We start from the raw sequence: 20,346 nt of genomic DNA, 5'->3' as shown, positions 1-20,346 counted from the left end.
ACTTTGATCTAAGAAGGCCTTAGTTCTTTACATTGGCGGTAGATTTTAAAGGGGAGAAAAGGCCAGATATTCTTTCAATCAAGAAAAAAAACCAACCCTTAGGGAAAGAGTCTCCTTAAATAGCAAGTAGATTTTGCTGTTTTGCAAAACTAGACCCCTTGGAATTCTGGTGAAGGTGGACTCGATCCCTGGTGTTTTGATTTCTATGGCAATGTTCTTTTCACCACATCAGGTGCCACTTCAAAAGAAGGGTAGCTGCCAGTGGCATTACACTGCTCTTCATTTTCGGTAAAATCCCAACGTGAATCTTACATGGCTGTTAACATAGAATCAACAGACGTGCTTTTGGAATTGCAGTTTTTTTAAATGTTTGTGCACTAGGGTGAATGTGATATGGCAGAAAATTCAAGTTCTGCTTTAAATATGTGACTTCTCAGAAGGCATCTGACCCTATCAGTGGATCAGGCTCCATGCCTGTACTCGTCTGAAAATATTACCAAGTTCCATATTTACCAAGTTATCTAAGTAGATGTGAATTCCCTGAAAATAGAGACTATTTATTACACACTTTTGTGTTATTCCTGGCACTTCTTACTGTTCTTTTTATATCTTATGATTAGCATCTTGTCCATTTCATTTGTAAGTTTTATTCAGCGTGGGTAGTCAAAGTAACTATTGTCAAGAACAAGACCTAGGACCTGGAAATTAGTGAATTAATGCTAGATTCTCCTTATGAATACCATTCTTATGAATCCTTGGAGTTGGTGACATTTTGGCTATATGGCTAGTCTCTTAAAATTATATAAGACTTTACAGGTGGTGTTTTGAGGTAAAACTAACTTTGGGATTGGCCCAAAGCATACAGACAGCTCTAATAAACAGTAAGACTTAGAGCAGTGAATATAGGTGCAATCAAAAGTATTCTTTTAATTGGAAAGAAATAGCTGAACTATGTCATTATATTTAGCAACTTACTGGCTAATATTTGTATGGTACAGATAAGGATGACAGTGAACCAAATCGAATTGTTCTTTAAGAAATTGGAAGACCAGATATAGCCCTGGCAGAATGTGGTATGAAGTCCCAGTGTTTATGGTACGGAAGACTACTCAGGCTTCTACGTGATTCTGAGACTTGGGGCTGCCTTGGTGTCATGTGCAATGACACGTTTTTATTTTTCGAGGGGATGTTGAAAATATGTCTATGTCATGTTGACTTTTATTTTTTGTTTATAATTTAATTGTTTAAAACAGGCAACAATTCATGGTTCAAAGATAGAAAACAATATAAAGGTATATCGGGAAAAGTCTCTCTCTTATCTTTTTTTTCATGTCCTCAATTCCCAGTTCTCTCTTTTACAGTTAACCACTGGGAGAATTTCTTATGCGTACACTCCTACTCTCTTTCCCTTTTTTATACAAATATAGGCCAGTTCTGCCCCCTCATCCTCTCACTCAACACAGTTCCTTTATGATTTTTCCTTATCTGGACATATAAAGAGTTTCTGTGATGGATATTTTGAGTCACAGCATCTGCCTGATTATGGACTTGAAAGGCAGGATGGTGAATAGAGACCAGTCCTGTAAATAACAGAAGCTATTCCTGCAAACTAAAGGATAACCTTCTGTTGCTCCATTAATGAGCTTGAAGCTTCTCTGTCACATTTGAATCTTCAGATATAGTTTGTGCCAACAGTACTATAGGTGAATGTAGACTCCTGTGTATAATTTATTAAAGGTTAATTTATATTAAAAGTGTGAAATTGTGTTCCTTAAAATCTTGGTCTAGGTTCAGATCCAGGGAGAAGAAGTCCTGTCTGTTTTTACTGTCTGAGTCCTAATTTGTTTTTCAGTTGTCTACTAATCTATTCTAATATTCAGTTGATATGAAATATGCAGAGGGAAGGTGTTGGTTTTCATTTCTGAGATGGTAGTAAGCAATCCTCTGAAGGAGAGTGTAGGTAACTACAGTAATAAGTCTTCTAGCAGAACCTAACAACAAAAGTAACTTGAATAACTATAAAATAACTGTTCGTTATTATCATTAAGAAAGCACAACTTCATTTCCCCACGACTTGAGATATGAATAAAAATACTTGAAGATTAAGCAGACATTGTTAATGATAGCATAAATAAAAAATCAACTTAGACTTACTTCTTTAGAGCACTTTTCCCGTAACTGATTTTAATTTTTATCTAAAAATGAGCACGAACCTATTTGCAGGGCAGGAATAAAGATGCAGATGTAAAGAATGGACATGTACACACAGTGGGGGGAAGGGGAGGGTGGGGTGAATTGTGAGATTAGGTTTGACATAAACACACTACCATGTGTAAAATAGATAGCTAGTGGGAACCTGCTATATAGCACAGGGAGCTCAGCTCGGTGCTCTGTGATGACCTAGATGGGTGAGATGGGGGGTGGAGGGAGGGAGGTCCAAGAAGGAGGGGATATATGTATACATATAGCTGATGCACTTCATTATACGGCAGTAACTAACACAACATTGTAAAGCACCTGTACTCCAATAAAAAAAGTGAGATAAAAAAATGAGCACCAGGTTTAAGGAGCAATATTAGTGTTGGATGTTTAAGACAAAAGTGAACCATTTGCCCAAGGCCCAAACTGTAAATGTATTCCTACAAGGTCATACTGGATTCTGCATTCTCTGAATCCAGATGACATTAGACTGTTTAATAAACTTCTGAGACTATAGGGAAGATCAAATATAATAGATTTGTTTTTAATTCTGGAGATAATACAAATGTATAAGATTTCCTACGTGCACTTAAAGTGATTCTAATATTTAGGCAGATTGGTTTATTTGTGGTGGGTGCATTCACTCTTTGTATCTCCTGTATACGTGGCATCAGACCTGGTGTGGAGGGATGCTGACCTATTTATTGACATTAAGAAAGCTCTAACTGAAATAGGAGACCAATAAGAAAAGGATCTAGGGACTTCCCTGGCAGTCCAGTGGTTAAGACTCCACGCTTCCACTGCAAGGGTTGTGGGTTCGATCCCTGGTTGGGGAACTAAGATCCTGCATGCTCTGTGATGTGGCCAAAAAAAAAAAAAAACTATCTACACCAGCTTTATGAATCCAGACTGATAGGCACTGTGGGACGTGATTATATAATCATTTATCAGAAGATATTTTACCTCGAAGAGAAAAAGAATTAAAATTTATATGAAGGATAAATGGGTCAAATGTTAGGTCAATGACGAGGACTTCTGTGCAGTTATTTTTAGCTTCAGGTATAGCACCACAGACCCATGCACTGTCTCAATTGCAACTTATTTCTGATTCCCAGATTGTTGTTGGAGATAAAGTTGTTTTGATGCCTGTGAATGCAGGGCAGCCGCTACATGCCAGCAACATAGAGCTTCTCGATAATCCAGGGTGTAAAGAGGTAAGTTCAGGAGGAAAGGAAATGAATTTGTTGATTTTCTCATGAGAGGGGAAAAAAAGTCCCTTAGTTTCATTGTTTTCATAAGCATAAGCCCAGTTATGCTAGTTACTATTCCTGAGGTACATATAGATTTCAGATGGTCCTTTGAAGATATTTTTTGACATACATACCCAAGTTGTTCTTTCTGCTCCTTCTAGTTGAAGGAATACTTCAACTAGAAGTACTTCAATTACCAGTTGAAGTATTAATTTCTGGTATAAAATTGAACCTGCAGTCTTATAACTTAATGTTTCTTCATTAATAGGTGAATGCTGTTAATTGCAACACTAGCTGGAAAATCACTCTATTCATGAAATATAGTTCCTATCGAGAGGATGTACTAAAAGGGGTAAGTATGTGCTACCTAGACATTTACTGGAAGAATTGAAGGTAGTCTTACTGAGCTTCTAGATGCAAAACCTGTGTATTCACTGAGGTTTGAAGTTTAGAATGTGACTATAAACCTTAAAACTCACATTGAGTTTTCCCTCCTGTGTTTGGAAACGTATATTTATGCATACTCATTAAAAGCCAAGTGTTAGCAGAAGTCCCAGAGTATCAGAACTATAGAGAGACACCCACTTCTTATGTCTATTTGTTCAAACTTTTGTTGGAAATATAGTTTTCTCGATCTGTTTTTCTAGGGTGATGTTGTTCGATTGTTTCATGCGGAACAAGAGAAGTTTCTGACTTGTGATGAATATGAGAAAAAACAGCACATTTTCCTTCGTACAACTTTGCGTCAATCAGCCACTTCTGCTACCAGTTCGAAAGCACTCTGGGAAATTGAGGTATGTAAATATTTTCTGGCTTTTAATAAATACTTATATCAATAAGACAAGGTCACTAGGCTGGCTGGTTTATTGTTATAAGCATCATTTGTGATAGACCCATAAAACAGTAATTTTGGTGAAGCCACTTGTACCTCTTTACTGCTGTGACCGGTTTGAAATGTTGCTATACTTCCTTTATCTATCTTCTCAGGGGCATCTCTCTCTCTCTGTCATTTAATAAGGGCATATATATGATTTAGCTTTTTAAAATTCCATCGTGAAGTGTTGTTAAGACCGGTCAGACTATAGGCCTTGTACCTCGAATGGTACTGGGGTTGAAATGGAGTGAGGAGGACTCACTGTATGTGAGGATCTGAAGGGCACAGTCACCGAAAAGAACCTGTGTCTTCTGGGGATGCCGTTTCTAGTGGAGCGAGGAGACCCATAGTTAAGAATTCATCGTCCTTTAAGAGGTATTTGCTTAAGTGTGCCAATATGATAGAGTAAGAAAATGTAAGGTATGGATTTTTCTTTAAAGGACCTTTCTGTACCATGGAAGAGATAAGAGATACGTAGTTAACTACAAACAACCTGATAAGTTCCATCTTGATTTTTTTTTTTTTTTTGCGGTACGCGGGCCTCTCACTGTTGCGGCCTCTCCGGTTGCGGAGCACAGGCTCTGGACGCGCAGGCTCAGCGGCCGTGGCTCACGGGCCCAGCCGCTCCGCGGCATGTGGGATGTTCCCGGACCGGGGCACGAACCCGTGTCCCCTGCATCGGCAGGCGGCCTCTCAACCACTGTGCCACCAGGGAAGCCCCATCACACCTCTTTTACAGCATATATTTTGTTATACTTCCTTTATGTATGAAAATGAAATTCATATTTAATATATTTTATAGTCTCATTAAAAGTTAATAAAATGCCCAAATTCTAATATAAAGGAGAAACAAAAGAAAAATAATTTATATAAAACAATATGTAAGTACCTACTTTAGAAGGCAAAATATTTATATCTATCTTTGATGGATACATTTGGATTTGAGAGAAGTAGAAGAAGAGGATCAGAAGACATTCTATACAAATACAGGAAAATGAAAGAGCAGAGGTAAATGTGTGCCATCGGATAATATCTAGTATTAGGTGAAGTAATAACAAAATAGACTTATTTGTACATGATTTAAAAAAAAAAAATCACTATAATTGAAATAGGGATAATGAGGCAAATTCCAAACTATTGAAACAGAGAAAATGAGGAAGTATCATGTTTATGCAAATGAGCTGAGCCTTAATTATAAATGAAGCGTCAAAATAATTCTCTAAGTTATGACATGGTTTAGAATAGAGCTGAAATAGCACAGAAGCATAGCTTTTATCTTGAAACCCCACTCATGTTGAGGCATACTTTCAGTCTCTAGCATTCAGAAGAGACCATATCCTTCAGTATATTTGGAGACCATATCCTTCAATAAGTGAAGGGAATTGAGAAGGTCCGGGGAAAACAGCCACCACCAAAACTACATGATATTCTTCCCAGAAGCCTACCCCACAACTTCTCTTATCAGGGTAAGAGAAAGATAACAGACAACTAGAAGATAAATACATAATTAAAATACACATTTCCTTATCACTGTGCTTCCAAAATTTTCAAAATATAGGGATAGCAATAATGTGAAATATTATTTTAAAACCTTATTAGCAAAATACAGTGATGAAAAAGTCAGATAGCAACTTCCCTACACAGTGAGTTCCCTGCATTTCACGTGTCTCTGTCTATTTAATGTTTGGTTCTAAGTCTGTTAAAATCTCTCCTCTTATATATTTACCATTAGTTTTATAGCTTTTGCTGTAATTGCACCTCTGCACTGAAATCCTTTCCAACAAAATGTGTGGTTGGAAATGCTGCGTCCCATTGAGCAGTCCGAATGGAGAGAGTTGAATAGATTATTCAGTAATTTTGAGACAATGTCTTGGATTCATGTAAGCTTCCTTCTCCATAGTGGATTTCTCTAAAATTATTCGCCTTTTCCTATAACTCGATGTAAAAGCTTTCTAGTATGATTTCATGTTAAAGCATTACCAGTTTATATTTGTGGTAGGTTTATTTCTGCAATACTATGGGACGTTTCCGTATTGTGTGCTGCATCAGCCAGGCTTCAGCCAGGAAGCCTGAGCATCAGGTGTTTCAAGCAGAGAGGTATTTAATACAGGAAATTAGGTTTCAACGTTGTTGGAAGGACTGGGTGGGAGAAAGTGGGGTGGGGAATGTGGTCTTATCTGAAGATCTGGCAGTGCCAGAAGCCACTCCTCCCTGTGGGAGCCTGCCCAGGACAGCTGCCACCAGCTTTACTGGAGGCCTAAGAGGATCCTCTCTTTCACTTTCCTCTGCTTCCCGCCCCTGTGCTACAGGGGAGCACTTTGAAGGGCAGGGATGCTCCTGAGTGTCGTACACAATATCTAGCCTATGCTGAACTCTCCTGTGAATTGCAGGATATTTAATGTCTTGGCTACTGCCCATTCATGCCACTAGCATCCCTCCAAAATCATTGTGATAAATGAAAACACCCTCCCTTCCCTATCTGCAAATTATCCCCTAGGGAGCTGCACTACTGTTGCTAGACCCGCTAGTGTATAGGACAGGAGTTCTTAGTCTGTGATTCATGGTGAGCTTCAAGTTATTTGTTACCCTCTAGCAGTGGTATACAAAAGTTGTGTGTGCGTATGTGTGTATGTGAGACAACCACTAGATATGATCAGATTTTTAAAGATATCTATGCCTCTTGCAAAGGAGTAAGAGTTCAAACGTTGACAAGGTCACAGTAGCTGGTGGGATTAGCAAAGGATTGGTGGTAGAAGGTCGATGTGAGAACTGAGCTTTGAAGGATGGGCAGGTGTTTGGCTGCAGGGGGAGCATTTTTGTAAGACTTCACCCACTTTGAAGTATTTTCATCATTACCTCATTGAGCTTTTGGAGTAGCAGAAGACATAGGAGCCGGAGTCTAGCAAAAGGCATTAGAAAGTCCTGTACGTTAGCACCCAGAATTTGATGCTGGGGTTGGAGGCAAACAGTATGAACGAGAAGAAGGAGGCAAAGAGTATTAATCTGTTGGAGAATAGTGGGAATTTATCTGAGCACTCTAATATGTGTTACGATGTTTAATCTTCACAACAATTCTATGAATTAAACCCACTTGGTACATGAAGAAGCAGGCTTGAAGATGTTACTTGCTGTGATCATACCGTAGTAACTGGTGGAGCTGGGACTCATAAACAGTCGTCTTTGGACTGGAAAACCTGAGCTTTGCTACAACACCGAGCCACCTGTCGTAAGTGACAGTTGCAGACCCACTTTCATTCTCAGTGAGGCTAGTGGCTTAGCATCTGGGGCAAGACAGGTTTCTCGGACAGGTATCAAAGGACATGGTGTTAGTAAACAGGCAACACATGGAAAGGGCCAGGAAGTAAGTTAATCCAGACCTCCAGGCCTTGGCGTTTATGGTTCTCTCTGCCTGGAATGATCTCTTCCAGTCTCTCTGCATGACTGTCTCATTCTTATCCACCAGAGTGTCCATGCTGATTGCAGTATCGATAGAAAGTAGCCTACTCTAGGTTACCCAATCATGTGCTCTATTTAGTTCCTCCTGGCACTTGCCAAATCTTATTCATTGAAAGCTCTGGTCTTATTCATTACTGCGGTCCCTACTGCCTAGAAGAGCACCTGACACATGGTAGGCAACAGATTCATTCATAATCTGTTGAATGAATGAATCACAAATGTGGGGAAACCCCACAGCATTTACAGTTTTGGCCCGGGAAACATGTCTTTTGAAGTAAGGCATCTGTGTTTGCAGCTGTGAGAATCATGCAGCCCAGTGAGTTAACTGTGTAATTACTCATTTATGGGGAATTTTGTTTTTCTGCCACGTTGTCCTCCTGAAACGTATATTAGATCTGACAAGTTTAGTATGAACAGGCGGGCACCCCATGTAAACTGTTGGCATTTGCTGGCCAGGAACATGCATGTCTTTTAGCCATTATTTTTGTTTCTCTTTTTGTCTGTAGGTAGTTCATCATGACCCATGCCGTGGAGGTGCAGGACAATGGAACAGCTTGTTCAGGTTTAAACATCTTGCAACCGGGAACTATTTAGCTGCAGAGGTAAGATTAATGGATATAGTGCTGTTAAATCTCTGATTCTCAAATAGTGGAACAGGCAATACAGAAGATGTTGTATTTGAAGAAACAGTTATTATGCACATTTCATTATTGCCTGTCGTGTTCTGGATTGGCATGTCAGTTGTCCTCAAAATGTAAATATTAGTTAAAACCTTAAAATAATTTTTGTCTTGAAAGTGAAAACAGCAGCAGCCACAACAACAGAGCTGTGTGGTTAGTTTGCTGTAAGGGCATCTGGAAGGGGGTATCTGATTTGCATCTGTGTGGGATGCGTCCTGAGATTTGCTGTTTAGCTTCACTCTTTCAGAATGTCTGCGTTAGAGCCGTGATCAGTGCATAGTCGATGTGGTGTAGTCTAGATAGTTTCTGGTTGATCTTCTGTGGCTATTCTTTTACTGGTGGGTGGCTTTCATTGTTCAAACCATTGGAGAGGAAAGGGTTTTTTCCTTGAGATACTGCACTGTCCTAAAACTGTCAATAAAAATGGTAAAAACTTAGAAGGGTCTTTTCTTTCTCCACTAAATGCATGTTGACAATCAGAATGAAGGGTAGGTAGATACAGTAGTACAGATGTTTTAGCAATGATTTAATTAAAGTTTGGTTATCTGGTTTAAAACTAATTTTGAAAATATTTGATTTATTTTTTTAAATTTAGTTTTTCTTAGATCTTTTTTGTAATTGAAGTATAGTTGATTTACAATATTGTGTTAGTTTCACGTGTACAGCAAAATGATTCAGTTATACATACATATATATATGTATCTACTTATATTCTTTTTTCAATTCTTTTCCATTATAGATTATTACAAGATATTGAATATAGTTCCCTGTGCTATACAGTAAATCCTGTTGTTTATCTATTTTATATATGGTAGTGTATAGAAAATATGTTTTCAGATGTATGAAAATGTCCATTCATTCTACTCTCCTCAACTCTGTTTTTCAAGTTAGAGTTTCTTCTGGGATTCTAAACCAGAATTTGGTGTTGGAATTTGTAGTATTACTAAAAATTTGTATAAACATGCTGACCCCAGTCTAAGCTGGAACTCAACCCTATTACTATCTCCATCATGTTAATCTGTGATGATTTTCTTTATAGTACTTCCCACGATCTCACTTATCGTAAATTTTATTTTTTTTTGTAACATCACCATTGTGTTTCCAGCACCTATGACAGTGCCTGGTGCTTCGAAAGCATTTGGTAAATAATTTTTGAATGAATGAATATGAAGAAGCTGTTCAGGCTTCTCTAAGCTTAGAGAATGGGAAGAAGAAAATTTTGGGATTTGTATCTGAGAGGCATTTGGAGCCATATTTGGGCAAATTAATCTCTCTAAACTCCCATTTCCTCCTCTGGAAAATGGGGATAATTGCAATATTTGTATAATAAGACTATTAAGAGAATGAAATGAGGTGAAGTGCTTGGCATCATGTGTGACCATGGTAAGCATCCAAGAAGGGATGCCAGCATGATTAATTTTATAATATGGTAAGTAGAGATTGTTCTTACTTTTATAAATATCTGGCTCAATTTTAATGAGTCTGCTTGACTAAATGAAATAGAGCTTTGCAATTTGTGGGCTGTTTGCACCATAAATGTTTTGAAGTAACTGTTTTGGAAAAGTAACCCTTTGAAAAATTAAGCAGTAAGGTAAGAGAATCTTGTCTAAAATAAGAATTAGAAAAGTCTACTAGATGTCCTATAAAAGAATAGAAATTAGGATTAAAATTCTTTTGGTGATAGGGAGGCACTCAAGAGCAACACACCTTTGGTAGAGGGGGCCAGGGAGGTACAAGGAAGGGCAGCTGCTTGGTGGACAAGTAAGGCAGTTGGGGAAGAGTGGGAAGCGTGTTCAGGCAATGAGGAAGAGGAGGTATGTGGCATCTTACATTTCCTATGGATAATTCATGTATCACACATAAGATGTGTGTGAGGTTAGAAGTGGTGCTAGAAGGTGGGAAAGGAGTGCTGGGGCCAGAAATGTAGGGCAGCTGTTTTTTTTCTGGCCGTGGATATTAAGCCAAGGAGAATGGATTTTTTTTTTTTTTTTTGCGGTACGCGGGCCTCTCACTGTTGTGGCCTCTCCCGTTGCGGAGCACGGGCTCTGGACGTGCAGGCCCAGCGGCCATGGCTCACGGGCCTAGCCGCTCCATGGCACATGGAATCTTCCCGGACCGGGGCACGAACCCACGTCCCCTGCATCGGCAGGCGTACTCTCAACCACTGCGCCACCAGGGAAGCCCCAAGGAGAATAGATTTTATGTGTAACTTAAAGAGCAGTGTTCTAAATAATTTGTGTTCAAAGCAGACCACTCCAGAGTGGCACTGTCCAATGTGGTAGTCACCAGCCACACACTGGTTATTTAAATTAAACTTAATATTCTTAAAATTAAGTAAAGTTAGAAAGACTGGCAGCCTGAGAAGTCATAGAAGCAACTGGAAAATCAAATGGGCTGAGTCACAGATGCCAGGCAAGGGAAGATAAGAGTTTCATCGAGGGGGGATGCTACCTAAAAGGTCAGGAACAAAATGTCTTTACAATATTTGGCAAGAACGGGGTCATCTGTGACTTCACTGAGAGCATTTTTAAAGGAAACCGGAATGCAGGGGGTGGGGGAAGGGATGAGGAAGTCAGGAAGCAGAAAGAAGTGCCGACTGAGTTTTCATATAATAACTGCGAAGGGGAAGAAATATTAATAAAAGGAGAGTAAGAGTCCAATTAGACAGGCTTTTATGAAGTAGTTTTAGAAAAAGTAAGGTGGATGAGTTGTTTTTATATTAAAGGGAAGGACCTATCACAGGGCAGGATTTGTTGGTGGCTTTTCCACTCTCAGCACACCGATTTATAATTTAAAATATTAATATAATGTGCTTGAGGCACCCCTGGTAAATTGGATGATATAATTCTTGAATTGTCTTTGAGTTTATGGTGTTTATATTGGCCAGTGTGGCAAAGAGGGCCTAGATAAACAAACATTAAATGGCATACAGATAAAAAAAAAAAAAAAAAAAAAAAGAGGGCCTAGAGTAGTGGGAAGAAGAGTCCCAGGTAGACCACTCACAATCTCTCTGCCTTTAAGCAAATAGTTAACCTCTCTGAATTTCAGTTCCCTTGTGTGTAAAAAAGGTGATAATATATATTACATGGGATTTTTTGGAATTAAAGAATATCTTGTGAATTTTAAGCACCTTGTACATAAAATAAAAAAAAATAAAAAGGAAAAAAAAAAAAAAAAAAAAAAAAAAAAAAGAGGGCCTAGAGTAGTGGGAAGAAGAGTCCCAGGTAGACCACTCACAATCTCTCTGCCTTTAAGCAAATAGTTAACCTCTCTGAATTTCAGTTCCCTTGTGTGTAAAAAAGGTGATAATATATATTACATGGGATTTTTTGGAATTAAAGAATATCTTGTGAATTTTAAGCACCTTGTACATAAAAGGTACTCAGTAAGTGTTAAGTCCCTTCACTTCCACTGGGAGGAAGGAGACAGAAATTATGTAGTAGTGTTTATTATTATTATTTTAAAATTTATTTTTATTATTTTTATTTTCCAGAACTGACATTTCTTTGTCAATCAGATAACTTAATGGGGAAAAAAGTTGAGAGGCTCACCACTGGCTACCTTGTGCCTAGAACAGTGTCTGATATTTAATTTACATTCAGTAAATACTGGATAGTCTAATGAATGAATCATAGAGACAATGAGGTACACATCCAATCATTTCATTTTACAGAAAAGGAAACCCAGACTCAAAGAGGTGATTTATTTTGTCTGAAGTTAAAAAGCAAGATTAATGATAGTATCCAGGCTGAATGCTACACTTACTTCATCCGTACCAGTGGTTCTCAGCTGAGGGTGATCTTGTCCCCAGGGGATATTTGGCAACGTCTGGAGACATTTTTATTGTCACTGTTGGGGAGAGGTGGCTGCAGGCATCTAGTGGGTAGAGGCTAGGGATGCAGCTAAACTCCCTGTAATGTTCAGGACACACCCCACAACAAAGAATTATATGGCCCCAAATGCCAATAGTGCCGATGTTGAGAAACCCTGATCTCCATTATACTGAAATTACACAACCTTTTATTGACAGTCTACTAGGTGGAAGCACTACTTTGTTATTGTGGAAAAAACAAAGATGATTAACATTTTGTCCTTGTTCTTTAAGGATTTGCAATCTAGAGGAGAATTAGATTAACTCATCACTAGGACGTCTCTTTTGCAATTGTTTCCAGCATACACAAACATCTGAGATAACTGGTTTTGTGTAATGTTTACATTATTAACATCTATAGAAGACCATGATAAATCTCACAGTAAGTTTAAAGGGCTGCAACCTTAAGTGTAAGCATATGTGAGAAAAAACACCTAAAATTTTTACTTGTACTTCCTTAACATGATATTCTATTTAACCAGTACTTACTAGGTGGCTAAGTTATTCAGAAAAATGTAATAAGCTTATTGTTTGTTTAGAAATGAAGGGAAACTAACTAAATAAAATTAGACCATTCGTATGATGAAGATTCTGTAGTCTAACTATAGAGACAAAGCACATAAATTGCAAGCTATTCAAGAATAGCACCATATTTTGTGTGTGTATATGTGTGTGAATTGTGGAAAACATCTAGGAATTAGGACAGTGATATAACGCTGTTTAGATTTTATTCTCTAAGTTACTAAAGTGAACCAACATTTAGAAATGGACCCTTATTCAATTTGAATATCTCCAACAGTATTGTCTCAGGGAACTCAAGGTTTATTTTTGAGTAATGTGCAGTGCTAGAAACTCATGGACAAAATGTGGAACAAAGTATTTAATTATGAATTAGGTAATCAGGGCATTTGTGGCTGCATCGATAATGCATTACAGTACTGTATATTAGGCTGTCTTCCTATAGTGTCAGTTTCTGTGGGCCATACAAGAAAATTAGGTGGCATGAGGGGAAAGTAAACAGTCATGTATTTTTGCTTTTAATATACAGGACAGTTTTGTTTTTAATGTCAGCACACTCTGTGCCATTTTGCTATGGATCTTTTTCTTGTATCACCTTATTGGTTCAGGAGAGTTCACAACCATGTCTGTGGGGCAGAAAGTAAATTGATCATATTTTGAATAGGATAATATGGGAGCCTTGGTAAATAGTTCTACAGCCATGGAGAGAATGATAAATCGAATATCATAATTTCTGATCTGCTGCATTTTCTTTCTTTGGATATTATTAAAGCAATAACTTTTGATGATCCTTTCCAAAACAAGATGGAGGGACTAGTTGAAAATAATTTTGTTAAAGATTTTATAATTGCCCTTTTAAAGACCGCTCGCTTATTTGTTTGTAGATAGTCCGGACTTCCACCAGATGGCAGTAAACACTTATTTCCTAACTATACAGTAGTCTTTGGCTTTAATTAATTAGGTAAAAATTTTGTACTCAAGAACCTGTACATTAGCATAGAATCTTATGCATATTAGGGCTGTAGTTTTAAATATTCCAATGTTTAGTTCTCTATCAAATGTACCAGCCATAGTATATGAAAAGGGACTCTCTCACTCTCTCTTTCTCTCTCTCTCTCTCTCTCTATACACACACACATATATCACACATATATATACATACATGTACAATATTTATATATAATAGAGGAATATACATACCAGACCCTATACACATGTATAAATATATATCAAAATAGAAATGATGCCTGGCACATATAAGCATCCAGTAAAGGTTATTTTTCCCTTCTTTTCTTTTCTAGACCTAACAGCATAATAGGTTGGCTCTGAAATGCCTGGTCATTGAAAAGAGGAACATATAATTATTTACAAACCCACATGTGATGGTTTTATAACTTCAATGATATATATAATAAAAATTGATCAAAAGACATTTCATTATAAAAAAGTAACTTTTTTTTTTTTACGAAAATGAACAAAAATTATGGACTTACAACTTGTGGTCTGCTTCTTGCTATTGTTAGAGGGACAGTTGCAGCTGTCTTTAATTTGATAGGTGGTACAACCATGACTTTCTCTCTCTAGGTGTTCATGATATCACTCTCTCTCTCTCTGCCTCTTTTCTATTCTGACTTAGTCACACTCTCTACCTGACTTCATTCTGGTCCTCTTTGGCCTCTTAAATGAGGACTCCCTTCAGAGCTTAGTGGTGGCTGTTAGCTCTTTCTCTTCTCTGTCACTCACTCCCGTGGCTGCAGTGGGTCGTGACTTCGATCTCGGGTATCCCACTGCCATTGAAACTCAATATCATATCTAAGATGGAACTGTTTTCCCACAGAGAGTGAATTTTCTTAGCTCTGGGTTAAAAACTTGGGAGTCACGATAAACGTGTTTTTCTCTCTCAGTTTATGCATTCAGGTTCTCCTGACTCTGTCTCTGCAAAATCTTTCGCATCTGCTTTTTCCTTTCCATTTCAGCATTGATATCGTTGGGGCTCTGCCACCTCTTACGTGAACCCCACACTTGGTTACTTTGCTTCTTTCATCATCTGTCTCTGTCTCCTACTAATTATGGCCAAGTGAGGATTTTTAATGCACTATTTCTGCAGACATTTTCCCAGTGATATTCAGAATCTTTCTGAATATGCAAACACTTTAGCCTGTGGCAAAAAGCCCCGTTGGCCCGGCCTCTTCCTACCTTGGATCACACCAGTACTCGTTATGGAGGTGGGAGGGAAGTTATATGCTATCAGAACTAAAAGATGTAGCTTTGGAGCCCTCAGACCTGTGCTTCTGAATAACCCTGCCACTCGCCAGCAGTGTGACTTTGCATGGGGTACTTCACTTGATGCCTCCTCTGGAAAATGGGGCTAAGGGTCCCTTCTAATAGGGTAATTGTATGGGGAAATGAATGAACTTTAAAAGCATATAAAAAGTATTCCGTAAATGACATTTATGGGTCTTCTCTCATCAAGGCTCATTTTCTCACCTATTTGGCATTGGCTCCGCCTGCACTGCCTGTTCTCTTTACCCCCTCTTCCTTCTTCTTCTTTTTTTTTTTTTTGCATTTTAGTTTTTATTTTCTTTTTTAACTTTTATTTTATATTGGAGTGAAGCTGATTTACAATGTTGTGTTAGTTTCAGGTGTACAGCAAAGTGATTTAGTTATACATATACCTATTCTTTATCAGATTGTTTTCCCATATAGGTTATTACAGAGTATTGAGCAGAGTTCCCTGTGCTATCTAGTAGGTCCTTGTTGAGAATCAATTTTATATAGATAATCTTTCCTTCTCTCCCAGTCATATTGAATAATTCTACCTATCCTTCAAGCCTTCGCTCATATGCTACCTTCTCCATGAATAATTCTTCAATAAATTTGCCCACCACAGATCCCTCCTTCTTCTGACCTATATTATTTATAAATTATGCATTCCTGTCTTATATCTCTTGTCACATTCTATTTTGTATTACCACTAACTGTATTTATGTCTTCTCTTCCCTCTTAGATTGTAAGGTCTTGTGGTCAGGGACCATATTCTCTTTGTCTTTGCTAAAATACCGTATGCCACCATGCTTTGTCCATTATAGATGTTCTATTAATATTTATTGAGTAAATGATTGAGTAGCATATTAGATCTCTCTCTCTCCAATGCCAGATTTATAACTTATTTTTTAACATAAGGAAATGTTTCCTTTAAAGCCCTAAAAGATTCAGGAACCTCCACATCACTATGTCTTTTTTTCCCCCATCTTTAGAAATGTATTTTTTGGATTCATCCTTAGTCTAATTACTTAATTACTGTGGTTATTATGGTTAGAGTAGGAAATCAGCAGTATAAGTGAAACATATATTAAAGTGTATATTTACTTGGCCTTTGGTTAATTTTGGTGAATTTATGTAGCCATAGATTTGTTTGGGTGCTTCCTCTTCCTCTTTCTCCTTCCTCGTCTTCCTGTTCTTCTCCTCCTTCTCATTGTTATTATTATCACTTTAATGAATTTACTGAAGCAATAATCTTATTTATTTTTAAATATTTTTTAAAAAAATTTATCTATTTGGCCGCGTCAGGTCTTAGTTGCGGCACGCGGGATCTTTCATCGCGGTGCCCGGGCTTCTCTCTAGTTGTGGCCCGCGGGCTTATTGCCCCGCAGCACTTGGGATCTTAGTTCCCCGACCAGGGATCGAACCCACGTCCCTGGCATTGGAAGGCGGATTCTTAACCACTGGACCACAAGGGAAGTCCCTGAAATAATAATTTTATATAAAAAAGGCCACATTGCAGCCTGTGAGACACAAGTTGAGGCGAAATCTAACTGATCGGCACCGTCTTTAGTATTGTTGCCAAAGACATGAATATATAAAATTTAATGACATGTAATTAGTATGATTAGGCTTTAGTCATAGGCTTTTCTCTTTTACAGATGAGGGCCCTGAGTTCCATGGAGGTTAGGCGACCTTTCCTAAGGCCCATGGCATTTCCTTCCAGACCAGAGTCTGGAATCTGGTTCCACACACATCCCTCAGGAACTGAACTGGGTGATCCTAAGAGGGTGAAATGTGTGAAGATAATTTTAGAAAGTAACATTATCTTTAAGGTAGAATATGACCTATGTCTTAAAGGGCATACCTGACTCCTGTTTGACTTAGGTACGTTAATTCCTGTTTCTGTACACATGATAGTTACGGATATGTCATGGCTTCCAGCATGAAGTTAATATACTTTACAGTGTCTTTAACCAACTAGTCTAAATGCTTACTGAATGAAAGCTTTGACCGTAGGTATATCCTGGTTAAACATGTTACATATCTTTTGAATATAATTTAGCTATAATTTTAGTATGTATCTTTTAATTTAAAAAGAAAAGTCTGAATTCTTCAAACTGAAAACAAAAGAATATAACACAGTGATCCTTTTATTTTTTTTAAGTCATTTTATTTTATTTTTATTTGGCTGCACCACATGGCATGTGGGAATCCTAGTTCCCCGACAAGGGATCGAACCTGGGCCCTGGCAGTGAAAGCGCCAATTCCTAACCAGTGGACCGCCAGGGAATTCCCTAAAACAGTGATCCTTGACTAAAAGAGCTAAATAAACCCCTTCTGTGCACTATGCTGACCTTTCATTACTACTGAGTAAAAGTGTGTCTTTTTGAGTTTGATTAATCAGTAGACAGGAGGCCAGTTAAGTCACTGTCTTTTCACTTTCTACCTTTCACTGTTGGATTCCAAAAGCAGGAATAATACTGTTTTGGGACTGATTCGTTTATTCATAATTCAAGGGAATTTAAGGAGCCTGAGGTATGCATCTCCATAGAAAAATAAAATTCAGCCTCAGATCTCCCCAATTGCTGGCCTAGCACCAACAGGCAACTTGTAACTGGATTCCTGTTTTATCATCCCTCCCCCACCCCCGTTGTCTGTCTGCTCTGAAAATTGAAAGACTGCTGTCCAGTGGCTCTTGGACTTGGTTCTGCCTTCCAGCCACTCCTCTCCCACTCACTTTCTGATTTGTTTAACTATTTGTTTAACCACAGTTTAGTTTTGTCTGTTCTTAGATTTCCTATAAATGGAGTCATACCATGTCTGGCTTCTTTCACTTTACAATCGAGATGTAATTGACATATAACATTGTATTAGTTTCAGGTGTACAACATAATGACTTGAGATGTATATATGACATATATCTATATTGACATGATTACCACAGTAAATCTTGATAACATCCATCACCACACAGTTATAAAATTTTTTTTCTTGTGATGAGAACTTTTAAGATCTACTCTCTTAGCAACTTTCAGATATGCAATTCAGTATTATTAAATGTAGTCACCGTGCGCCATCACATTACCAGGACTTCTTTTCCTATAACTGGAAGTTTGTGCCTTTTGACCCCCTTCCCCGATCTCTTCCACTCCCACCCCTGCCTCTGGTAACCACAAATCTGATCTCTGTTTCTATAAGTTCGTTTTCTGTTTGTTTGTTTGTTTTAGATTCCACATATGACTGAGATCATACAGTATTTGCCTATCTCTGGCTGACTTATTTCACTTAACATGACGCCCTCAAGGTCGATCCATGTTGTTGCAAATGACAGGATTTCCTTCTGTTTTATGGCTGACTAATATTCCATGGTATATATTTCTGAGACCTACCCTTGTTGTGTACATCGGCAGCCCATCATTTTACTGCTGAGTAGTTCCCCATTGTTTGAATACGCCATATTTTGTTCATCCATTCTCCTGTTACATGATATGCATTTTGTCGAAGCCTAATTTCTGGCCCTATTTTATGTCCCTACCATTGTTCCCCCCACCTTTCCCATCATCCTCAAATGAATGTGCCTGTTTTAGTTGATCTTCCTGGAAATCAGGGTTACCTCCGCATACACAGTTCTTTCTTTAGCTGAGGAGAGCTCTATTTTCCATAATCTTTGATTATTGCTTGTATTCCACTGATTTTCTTTTCCTTCTAGTATCCTGGTTGCTCATTAGTTGATACCCCAATCTCTGGTCCTCCGTGACTATTTCCTTTTTCCTAATTTTCATTTCTTTACACCTTTCCTCTATGGTGAAAGATAGCTGTTCCATTTTTATCCTTTGCATCACTCATTTCCAGTAATGTCAACTATGCTTGTTCCTGCTGCTGACATGGACTTTAATTTTGTATTTATGTTCTCATTGTTATTGAGATCCTCCTTAATTTAACTCCTTTTTATATTGTGATTATTTGTTATATTATTATTTATCTGATTATTTTTATATTATATTTTTCAGTTCATCTTCTGCTGTCTTCATATGGAGGCAATGTTTACTTGCACTTTCTTGAATATGCCAAACCATTTCCTGAAAAGTTATTTTGTATCATACCATAGATAATATTCAGAAAGACTCTGAGAAAGAATTCCCCCCCATTTAAACATTTTTTAAGCAGTCCCATGTTGTTTTTTCCTGCTTTCCTCCCTTATTGTCCTCAGATGAGTGAGCTCCATGCAGAAGCAGAACGGTTGAGTGGACGGTCTTTTTGTTCCATTTCTTTTTTTCTCAGTCCTCTTGCTAAATCTTCAGCTGCAGGGCAGCCTGCAGGGTCCTGATGTACTTCCCAGTTCCAGCAGGTGTCAAGTCTGCATCCCTGGACTCTCTTGAGGCTGCTTCTCTCCCCGGCCCCTCTGCTATTTTTCCTTTATCTCACAGTGACATTCCAGCCCACAGCAGCTACAGTTCTTTCTCTTCTTGCCCTTTCTTCAGACAGCGCTTCTTAGAAAGCCCTCTGCCATCATCTGCTCCCTCTGCTTTCTGCCCATTTGCTTTCTGAGCTTTGCTGTATCTCTCTGGCCATGAGAAGACAGACAGAGGTAGTGGACAGTGGGGGGCAGGATGGGGGAAACAATTTTCTGCTCCATCTCACAGCAGCTTCTCAGTGATGGAGAAGCACTTCTGTATAGGTCTTTGGTTGGTGAATACTCGGGGTCTCTGGGTTGGGGGCACATAGTGGAACCGCACCAAGTATCTTCTGAACTGTGTTCACCTGGCCACTAGCTTGAAGTCAGGTTGAGGTTTGCCATGAGATGACAAGTGGGGAGTTATTGTCTCTCCCCCAGCACTGTCGACTTTATAATTACTGTCAATTCATTGATGATTGGGGGTTCAGATGATTTTCAACCTTAGTCTTCAATGAGATGGAGAGTGTTTTGCTTTGTTTTTGATCATTTTCAGTACCGTCATTAATATTTAGGGATAGGTTGGGAGGGGCATTCCTCAGAGCTACTAGCCAAGTGTAATTCTGAGAAAGACTCCCAGCCTTACATCTTAAGTGGTGACTTTAATTACCTGGGGTTGCATATTGTATACACCAACCGATTCACATTAATAGGATTGCATTCAATTGGACAGCTTGTTATTTTGAGAAAACACCTTCTAAACCAGATGCTTTACAAATGATCAGCGAGGACATCTTTTTGAAACTGTGTATTCAGGTGGGAGTCAGGAGTTACGGATG

The 20,346-nt window shown here is 38.4% G+C and overlaps 1 protein-coding gene across 3 annotated transcripts in view; it reads left to right on the top strand.

Moving 5' to 3' along the window:
• Positions 1-20,346, top strand: part of ITPR2 (inositol 1,4,5-trisphosphate receptor type 2) — a 520,017-nt gene that overhangs the window by 107,087 nt on the left and 392,584 nt on the right. For all 3 annotated transcript variants that reach the window (XR_003001564.1, XM_024733221.1, XM_024733219.1), the window contains exons 6-9: positions 3,315-3,413; positions 3,718-3,801; positions 4,097-4,243; positions 8,286-8,381. Coding sequence is in view for 2 of the 3 variants with exons in the window: in XM_024733221.1 (XP_024588989.1) it covers positions 3,315-3,413; positions 3,718-3,801; positions 4,097-4,243; positions 8,286-8,381 (426 nt within the window). In the remaining variant the exon portion in view is untranslated. The remainder of the gene's footprint in view (positions 1-3,314; positions 3,414-3,717; positions 3,802-4,096; positions 4,244-8,285; positions 8,382-20,346) is intronic.

Source organism: Neophocaena asiaeorientalis, unplaced genomic scaffold (genome assembly GCF_003031525.2).
Source record: "Neophocaena asiaeorientalis asiaeorientalis breed wild unplaced genomic scaffold, Neophocaena_asiaeorientalis_V1.1 scaffold150, whole genome shotgun sequence".
NCBI lineage: Eukaryota > Metazoa > Chordata > Mammalia > Artiodactyla > Phocoenidae > Neophocaena > Neophocaena asiaeorientalis.
The sequence above is the reverse complement of the archived record's forward strand: the minus strand, read 5'-3'. Positions and strand labels throughout refer to the sequence as shown.